The sequence below is a fragment of the Charadrius vociferus genome, unplaced genomic scaffold, assembly GCF_000708025.1.
Source record: "Charadrius vociferus isolate BGI_N301 unplaced genomic scaffold, ASM70802v2 scaffold22, whole genome shotgun sequence".
NCBI classification, from domain to species: domain Eukaryota; kingdom Metazoa; phylum Chordata; class Aves; order Charadriiformes; family Charadriidae; genus Charadrius; species Charadrius vociferus.
Genome location: NW_009647427.1, coordinates 41,994 through 52,179, shown reverse-complemented (window position 1 = coordinate 52,179; position 10,186 = coordinate 41,994). Strand labels below are relative to the sequence as shown.

At 41.0% G+C, this 10,186-nt stretch overlaps 1 protein-coding gene across 1 annotated transcript in view; it reads left to right on the top strand.

Moving 5' to 3' along the window:
- The first annotated feature begins 939 nt into the window (after nt 1-939).
- The window catches only part of GK (glycerol kinase), a 39,922-nt gene continuing 30,675 nt past the window's right edge, over nt 940-10,186 (top strand). The window contains exon 1 of the mRNA XM_009880547.1: nt 940-1,065. Within this exon, the coding sequence (XP_009878849.1) occupies nt 940-1,065 (126 nt within the window). The remainder of the gene's footprint in view (nt 1,066-10,186) is intronic.

The following is a 10,186-nucleotide window of genomic DNA, read 5'->3' as shown; positions in this document are numbered from 1 at the left end:
AATCTCATACAGAATGAACAGTCAGCTATGAATTTATTGTATAATAATAGGAATCTTATAATGTCATTAGACAGGTAATTTTTCTATTTCTGCAATAAGGAGATGAACTTTACCACTGCTACAATGTTCATCATCTGAATGTCTAGCCTTATGATTTTATCTATGCCCCTATTATCTTTTGTCCTAATAGCCTCACTAAGGAGTACATACAGACAAATCACTCTTTTGTAGTCATTAGAATGTTATTAAATTGCATAGAAGAATCAACTCAGCTTCTAGAAGTTAATGTACTCACAGGGATGACTCACAGCTGGAGCAGTTTCCACCCTAGCTCTCAACTCTGCCCCTAAGGAGCTTCTGCTCCTGCAGAAGAGGGTTGTGCCTGGAGAGAACCAAATGCCTGTGAGTAAGCTGTTCTGATAATGGACCAAGAGCATTACTGGAATTAGACAGAAGTTAATAACAAGTAGCTGCAATATGAATATATATGTACATTCTGTTAACGAACCACTTCTGGGTGGAGTGAAATGTCAAAGACCCCGGAATATGAAGGAATAACATGACTACTGTGTGCTGCAGTTATCAGAAACTTACCTTGGGAATCATGAGCAGGAAATTATGCTTTGAAGTATATTAAAGAAAAACAGGAACCTGCTGTTGGAAAACCGTTCAGCCAGTGTATAAGATGCACATCATTTGACCATGTACAGAACTGCATAATAACCCATTGAAATAGCCATAACTGATAACATAGGTGGAGCCATCTTTACGTTGCATTATGTTGCATCTTTACGTTGCATCTTTACGTTGCCTGTAACAAACACCTCCTGTTTCACAAGTGTCTGTGCTTCAGAATCCAGTATGCAAATCTGCCCACTCTGGTTGCCTGCAACGCTATGTATGTGTTACCTTATGGTCACTCTGGTTGCCTGCAACGCTATGTATGTGTTACCTTATGGTCACTCCAGGGAAACTCGCCACTTACGTTTGCCTCTGGTCGAGCATCCTGCCCTTCAGGCAAGCCCTTCAGGCTTGGTTGTAATCCAGCTGGCTCTGACAGAAGCGGTATTAACACTAGCATTAGCCCGGGTTTCCTGCACTGCTGCAGGCTGGTTCCTGTGCTGGGTCAGGACTGTGTGGGGAGCAGTTCATCCTCGCTTTCCAGGAGAGGAGCATGAATAGCTGAACCAGTTACTGTTTCAGACAAGTGATTTTCTTCTTTTTGTGTGTTATGCTTCTTCACCATTGCACCAGGAAAGTGCAGTCTTTAGATCAGCTGTCCTAAGTAATGCTTAAAATATGTAGTCGCTGCAGATCCTCAGAAAGCACACAGTATATTAACAAAATGTCAAATTCAGTCTTTGAAGATCAGTCCACATATCCACTTTCTCCTTGAGTGACTGGGCTTTTTGCCCTAATGATATCTACTAAATACGCTTCAACCTTCTCATGTTCTCCTCAGGATACTGTACGGGTTTTTTCACCTCACAACCTCAGCTATTCTCTGCTCCTGAACAACGCTTTTCTCTTGGGCAGCTTCATTGATAGCTTCACTGTTAGCTTGGTTAGCTTCCTTCCTGTCTTTTTCTTGTAGTTTTATTTTGGTTTATTTCATTTGAGAGTTTCTTCTTCCTAGAGCTGGGCTGTTGTTTTTTTCCCCCATAAGCATACATTCGGGTTCTGCTTTCGCGAACCCAGAGGGAAGTATATGCAGTATCTTCCAAATTCATTTCAAATCCAATTCAACTCCCACTTCAAACACAGCAAGGCATCTTTTATGAAGTTCAAAAAGTTTGGTGTTCATTTTGGTGTCCTCCCTGAGCTAAGTTTGCCAGCTTATACAGAAAATGAGTTTTCTGGCTCAGGAAGAAACTTGTGCATTATATGGGTCTGTCTCTATTCCTTTGAACCTAGAACACTCCAAAAAAAGAGAGCAAAAGCTTCAGCAGTAGCTCCTGCTGGTGCATGCCATCACGTTAGTGTCAGACCTTGGCATCAGAAAGGATCCGTGATTCTGGATAAGTCCTTTTGTATGCTGGTGCCTGGAAGCATCATTCAAACTAAGACTTCCTCATCTGACATCTCCTTCCACAACTTCTCCCAACTCTTGACTGTTGACTGAAGATGTCTAAGGCAATCTGGTTTCTTAATATCCAGTTGCCAATTCAGGAGGTTCTAGGTTAGGCTTCAAAGCCCTTCGCCAATAACAGCAAGGCCTTGAAGGAGGAGTAAAAGAAGAAAAGATGGTCCATTTTCCTTGGCTTAATTGAGCCCCCAGAACTGTTTACAGCTCCTGCCACGTCAGCTAGTACTGCTGAAAGAGAGAGAAAAAAAAAAAAAAAAAGATTACTAAGAAGACAACCTTTTAGGTTTTCTGCAGAACTCAGTCTCCAGAAGTCCTTTAGAATCACACTTGAAACTTTACATTTCTCAGTCCAGCCTTTTAGGAAAATACTGACACTGTTCCCTCCAGAAAGGAAAGGCTATGGGAAAGGGCTACTTCTGACATCAAGGCTAGGACTGTCCCGGGCTCTCCTCTTCCTAGAACCCAAACTCCATCAGAGCAGGGATGCTCCTCACACAAGATGTTCAGCCTCTTCTGTCCTGATAGTGGATTCTGCGAAGCCGTGTTTTTCTACACTTCCAAACACTGCATTTTTTCATGAAAATGGCCCGTTTATCCCCAATATCAGTCAGAAAGGATTTCTCACCCTACATACAGAACCCCTAGATTCACAACATAAATCCAGAGTATTTTCATAATCTCTTGTGCAAGGTATATGTTATGATACTGCTGGAGGAGTAAGCAACACTGAACAAGGTTTATGGGACAATATCCAATACCCAATCTCTCCAGAATGTCTTTACCTATAAATCAGGTTCCACTGGACTCTTCTTACCTCCTTAGTGATGTTCTGAAGAACTAGTAGACTGTAAATATCGGGTTCTTGCTGGGACTACAAAGTTTTTGTTTTAACACCCACCATCTTCTTTCATTTAGGGAAATAGCTAGAAAACTCAAAAATACATAAAAAGATTAGAGCCCTAAAAACAGGGGAAGTTTTAATCTGGCAGCAACTCTTAAGTCTTGGTTATCCAATTACCATACCAAGCTTTGCTCCTAGGTCATCACTCCTTTATTTTGAACCATCTGTGCAGGTTAGATAGCTGTTTAACTATTAATCTAGTAGCAATTTCTACCCATTCTCCAGCTGTTAAAAACTGATGCAAAACTTAAAAACTCAAGCAAAGGCATGTCCCGTGCTCCTCTTCTGGCAAGAAATTCCTTGACACTGTGAAAACTGAGATTGGGATTTGCATTACTTCTGAGTCCTTGATGACCTGGGTATGAAAGTAATCATCACTGTTATCAGCAGTTCCACTTGCAATGTACGTGACATTCAGGTACTTACAGAAGATCATTCTAACAAGCCTGTTTTTCTGATGGGTTATTCCTTCACACACACACCATGCTTCTGCATAACAATGTTGCCAAATTTACTATAAGATTAGCTGAATTCCTATGCTTTCCTAGTCCTCCAGTCTCTAAAATGGAAGAATCACTGTACTCCTTGGCTGCCCATGGGGATCTGCCTTTTTGTATTTCAAAACTTTGAGATGCTCCCTGATATCATTCATCCCTATTGCTAACACCAAGCCCCACTGAGGTATTTTTGATTTGGGTATTTAAGGAAAAGGTGACATCAGTGAATGACTGTCTCAGAATGATCTTGGGACTGTCTCCATCTTCAAAATCTATAGGATGGCCCCCTATAGCTTCTTTATTAAACCACTATAGACTATGAAGCACTGCTAAGGCTGCTAAAGCATTTGAAAATGGTGCAGGTAGTGGCAGCAGTCCTGAGGTCACTGTTTGCTTGAAGCACTTTTATTGTTTCAGATTCTGCATGGAAACCAGCATGTAATACTTCTGAAGGAAAGAAAAGAGGTTGTTTAGCTGCAGCTTAAGTTTCTTGAGAACTGTAATCCGCTAGTACACTAGCTTCATGTTCTCCTCTGTCCTTACTTCATATTCCAACTTATCTCTGTTTAGATCACAAATGGAGAGGAACTGAAAGCATGCGGCTGATGTCTACCTACAGACTTGTCATGGAGTTAAAGGGAGCACAGCGGGAGCATGGCTACAGGTACTCAGTACTGAGTGCTTGTTGCACTTACCCTCAAAAAAAGTCACAGAACCACAGAATCATGTCTGCTGGAAGGAACCTCTGGCAGTCAACTGGTCCTACGCCCTGTTCAAAGCAGGTCCAGTTAGAGCAGGTTGGTCAGGCCTTGCCCAGTTGCATTTTGAGTATCCTGAAGAATGGAGATTGTACGGCCTCTCTGGGCATCTGCTCCAGCGTATGACAACTCTGACTGGGGAGGAGGGGGAGTTTTTTTAAAAAAAAAAGTTGCTTGTTTCTAGCCATTCCTTACATCGAAACAGAATTACATGTGTTCTGGCTGGTGTCTCTTCCCTCCTGTCCTGTCACCATGCACCTCCATGAAGAGACTGGATCCATCTCCTCTATATCCTTGCACTGGGTAGCTATAGGCAGCAGTAAGATGTCCCTTAGGCCTTCTCTTCTTACAGCTGAGCAGACACAGGTCTCTCAGACGCTCTTTGTACATTATCTACCAATCCCCAAGAACTTCAGCTGCTGGTAACTAACATCACTTTGCCTTAGGATATAACCAGAGCATAAACAATCGCCAGAAGACCTCTTCATAGCTGAGCTCTCCCATCAGTTTTATGAGAGATGATACACTAGTTTTGTGACGTAAAATTGACAACAGCAATGTATTGAAGTTATTGTCAAAAACACACAATATAGTTCAGTCTTCATGACAATAATGTAGCCATTAATATCTCCAGAACTTCCCAACAGATAGCTAACATTTGATCTGACGATATGGAGGCTGAAGGTCCGTGAGCAGCTGAGGCAATCTAAGAGGCTGCAGTTGCTGAATATTTCATGCTGTCCCTAGTCTCCTCCACATCATCTCCTACTTATTCTTAACCTTTCCCATGCTCCTAGCTGTGGAAAGTTCTGCTTTTGCACCAGCTCTGGCACTCATTACAGTAAGTGAGTCAATTCAGCTTCTTGGCAGAAAACAATCTCCTTTTATTTTGTCTGGGTATGTTTTCTGCCATATTAATGAGCTCAGACAACTCAAGAAACGATCCAACAAAAACCAGACCCATTGCACAATAAGCAGAAACTGTGTACAGCCAGGATCAGGATGGCAGTGGTAAAAAAAGATCATCTTTTAGGACCTATGTGTGGCTAGCTCAACTTTCCCTGTGGAATCCTGCCTCTGCTGGTTATTATTAGATTATTCAGTCCTGTTCTCTGAGGCCGACAGGAATGCAGTTGGTGGTTCCTGAGAAATGCAGTGGCTAAGGAATGCAGTGCCTTTGGACCTGATGGAAAGCTGTCCCTTACCTCTGCTCTGCTAAGGACTTGCTACGTGACCGCTGGCCAGTAATTTAGCTGCTCTGAGCCTTTCTCCATATCTGTAAAAAAATGCTAGAAGCATTACACTTCTGCAAGAGGTTTTGTAGAGATAATACATCAAAAGCTTTTGAAGTTCATAGACAAAGAAATGTATGGATCCTGGAGCCATCTAATCACCTAGAGTAAACAACTAGACCACTATATAATAATCAGTACTAAACTCTCAATGCCCATTCTGAGGATGTTGCACAGCAATTCAACATTCAATAACCAAACTGAAACAGAAAACATAAAGTATGGGATATATTTTCTTCAATATACTAAATATGTATTTTCCTTGATATAACTGAATATATTTCTACACAATAAACATGTATTTGATGGTATGTTTTAATAGACACTATACTTCAGTACTCTCTGTGAACATATGGCACCTCTCACTTGAAACTTTAATTTTTCTGCTTTGCTTTAGTTCTTCTGCATGATGAAAGACCTTAGGTTAGTGCAGGATTACCAGAATTTGTTTAAATCCAGTGCAGTGTCAGTCTCAGGGTTCTCATACAATTCCAATGCTGCTTCTTGGTTTAATATGTTCACAACATATGGAAAACAGGGCCTGAAGTGTCTCACTAAATTGTCAATCCTGAGATAGGCTTTAGAGACAGAAGTGTCAAATATCAGTATTTAGATTAATCCACCTTTTTCCTAATCCTACTACCATACATAGAAATATCACTTAAGCTTATTTTTTGAAATATCCACTGTCCAGTGCAAAAAAGATACATGTGAAAATACGGCCTGTATGAGCAGCAGTTGCCTTGCCTCTGCTAACTTGAAAGCGAAAGTAAAGAACAGAATGAGCCTATGACAATTGGTCCTATCATCTGTTTACGGAGCATGAACTCATTTGATAAAAGTAACTAAAAAAAAAAAAAAAAAAAAGCTAGTAAAATACAGCTGCTACGAAACCAGTAGAAAAATGGCTGGTTTAATGCTTCCCTTTGATGCAGTGTACATTTTCCTTCAGGACTAAATTTTGCAGTAAGTTGCCATATTTTTGTATGGAACCTAGAAGATGAAGTATCTCACAGTTAAGGATTTTGAAGCAGAGAGTATCTACTATACCACTAATGAATACTTATATTACTCTGAATTATTCATTTTAATTCCCAAGAATACTTACTCTTATTCATATAAAATTCTTGGGTTCTTTTTTCTGATTTCCCCATTTTGGTTTGAATAATACTATGCATGTAAAGACTTATTGGCTTAATAACTGCTTTTCAAAGTGCTTCATATTAGTTGTCTTTAAAACGTGAATTTATTTCATCGAAGTTTTATTTTTGTCCACCAGAAAGACAGCAACTGCAATGACGATTGCTCAGGGTTTTAACAGTGTGATTCTAAATATAAAATGTCATTCAGGGAAAACTATTGTCTAATACCAGGTCAGAAGTAAAACACATCCTGCAAGACATTCATTGCATCACCACAGTCATGGCCTCACAATAAAACTATTCTTGCCAAATGGTGACAGAGTACTACTACACGTGGACACCTTCCAAAATAAACCGAGGAGACAGAATGTAGAATTCTTCGTTCTGATCTCCTTCTTCTGGATCTATGAAAAGGGTCCCTGCATACAGGTGCTGCATATGATCTATATAAATGTAAGGGCATTGGCAGCCAAGGTCACGATCTGTTTATGTTTGCACTCTGAGCCAGAGAGAGAGACTGAAATTATGCACGTGTGCAGGGATATGCACTCTCACACACACCACTCATCTTCCCAGTAGGCGAAAGGGTGTATGTGACAGTGTGACCTGTTATCCTGGCACACTGTAGACTTTATACCTACACCTGTTCCAGGCTAGTTCAAAATATTTGCCTTCAGCTGTTCCTGGGGGAACACCAAGATCAGACATCGGTAAGGAAGTAAGGAATTCAACTGCCAAGCCCTCTCTGCCACTAAGAGGCAGAAGGGAAAGACATGGGGACCTCTGGCATCCACTCTTTAATTCACACTGTATCACATGTTTGGAGTAGCCTGACAGAGTCACATTTTGTCCTTAACTTGAGGTCAATAAAAAAGAATCAGCCAGAAAGAGCAGAATGTAATTACCAACATCCCTCCATTCTGCTGAGATGGAAAAAAAAAATAATCCCAAACCAAAACCAAAAAAAAACCCAAACCAAAAGAAAACAACTGGTTTTATTTACTATTGAAAATAGTTATTTAGGAACCAAATTATGTTGTCTCTGAAAAATGTATTGTAAATATTTATGTGCTTAATGAATGTGTTTCAAAAGTGTTCGCTATCTTAAAATATCCAAAAAAACAGTGGGGCTATATACAGAGGTGCAGAAAACTTCCATTTGAGTTCAGTCAGCAGAGCAAAAGGTCAAAAAGCTGCATGTGGAACAAGAGCACCATTTGCAGGAATTCACATTGCACAGGCAGTTAAAAACAAGCTCCATCTTCACAAATGCAATATTTTGGAGAACCAAATTCAACTTGGTTGTCATTAAGTTCTCCAAATTAATTGGGAGCCTCCATTATTTCTCCCAGGCTCGAGATTGATATAGTAAGTATATTTAACTCCCAAAATCTCTCCCTCTATCATGAATAATATATACAAGGCTCTCAACCAGCACTTGCTAGATAGGAGCTTGATTATATTTTTTTTCCCCCACTTTGTATGGTCTTCAGTTGGGGAATAGAATAGCTAATAACTTAAGCTGCATTGTGTAGACTTACCTTAGCAAGATCTGAGCCAGAAGCAGAGAACCTAGTCCACACAGATATCCGTGCTCCTTCCTTTAAAGGAAGCTAATTCCTTTAAAACTATCTTGGCAGAGTATGGCCTCACACCATCTTACTGTAAAGGTACAGCCACAGCTCCACCCTTCCTTCCCCTGCAGGCAGCTTCCCTGGGACAGTGCCCACTACCTGTACTAATAACTCTGCAAATACTAATGCTCATGTATTGTATAATAAATACCACAGTGGAAAAAAAAAAAAAGTTCTCTTCAAACACTGAATAGAAATATAAAGGAAGGAAGAGCACATTGTTGAATGAGCTAGGAAGAATAAGATATTCTCCCTGACTCTGTATTTTCTAGTTTTGGACAAAATTCTTCCCCCTTCTCTCTGTCTTGTTGCGTGTCTGTTACAGCTTAAACAAATACCATAGCCTATCGTTGCCACCCCTCCTGTTCTCAGTCTCTGAAAATACACAGGCACTGCTAAAGAATACCCAAGAAAATGGTACATCTGCAACTCCTACAAAATGTCTATAACTCGGTGATCTTTACAAATTTTACATAGATGTGGTAGTATTTCATGTTTTGCGTAAATATCAGTCACGATATTGCTTCCTCTCTTTTTGGATCCTGAGACACCACAACCTTTTCCGAAAATAGTAATGTCTTATCTCACGTAAAAGTACATTCAGAACACCATATGGCAGGTTTTAAAAGAAACAAAGGAAATAACACCAACCCCACACTTTTCCTAGCAATTATACTAATGAATTCAGACTTAACTAAGATCCCATGAGATTAATTCCTTGAATCTACATGGAGATGCTGTAGTCTTGCGTAAGCTTTTCAAGTCAACTGCGGTTGTTGCCCATGCTGCCTACAGCATACACCGTGACAACCAGATGAAGTAGAAGGGGGGCGTCTCTTGCAAAGCCAGGAGGGATCCTCATGACCTTCTAGTATGACCTGCTGTGGATCCTTCTCTATGGGTTGCAGCACGTCCCTGAGCAAATTGATCTCTGAACCACAGCTCAAGTTCTAAGAAAAAATGCCAGTCGGTTATGAAATTTTAGAATAACAGAGAATCCTTCATCATGTTTGGTAAGCGGTTCCAGTGCTTCATTACACTCACTCTTGAAAATAGGAATCTTATTACTAAACTGTATTTGTCTCATTTCAGATTTTGTAATTACAGGCTGCAACTAAATCCCTTGCTATCTCTTACACACTAGCAGATAGTGCTGTTCACATCCCAACCAAAGCTCCTAAATACCAGTTCAAGTGCTAGCAAAAAAAGGGTACGTCAGAAGCTTTGGGTTAAGATGTCACGCAAAACATTACCAAGTGCTAGCAATCAGATTTTGCTTATCAGGCAGCAATGCTGACAAAATACCATGAGTTTGGACAACTACCGCTAATGGGGAGTTACAACAAAGACAAATCTATTTACTGGCGTCTGTGGGGGCTGACTTACTGGCAACGTGTGTCACTAGGTAACTTCTCATGTGCTTTAGTCAGCATTATTAGCTTTTGCAATTCTATCATGTGTCTTGCAACACCAGCAGTTTTTCCTGAAGCGCTAGTTACCAACACATAGTAAGGAAAGAGGATCAAGATCCCATTTTTTGAAGTTATTTTTGCTTGACACAGGATAAAGCTTTGAAAGATGAAAACAAGCCCCTTTGGGGCTGCTAGCATTTTTCAGCCAATGCCATGGCTGTGGCAACTCAGTTTTGAACGCCTCCGCGGCGATATTCGCTCTAAACAGAAAATTTCCACCGGACACCCCAGCTTGGCACCTCCCGAGCGCTCATCCGGCCTCAGAGCGGCAGCGCTGCCGGCGGCATTGAGGAAAGCCGGGCGGGCCCACGCGGGGCTTTCTTTCCGCTCTCCCTGATTACAAGCGAAACAGGTTTCGCCCCGGGGAAGGCCGCCGCAGGACGTACACGACCCCACGACTGAGG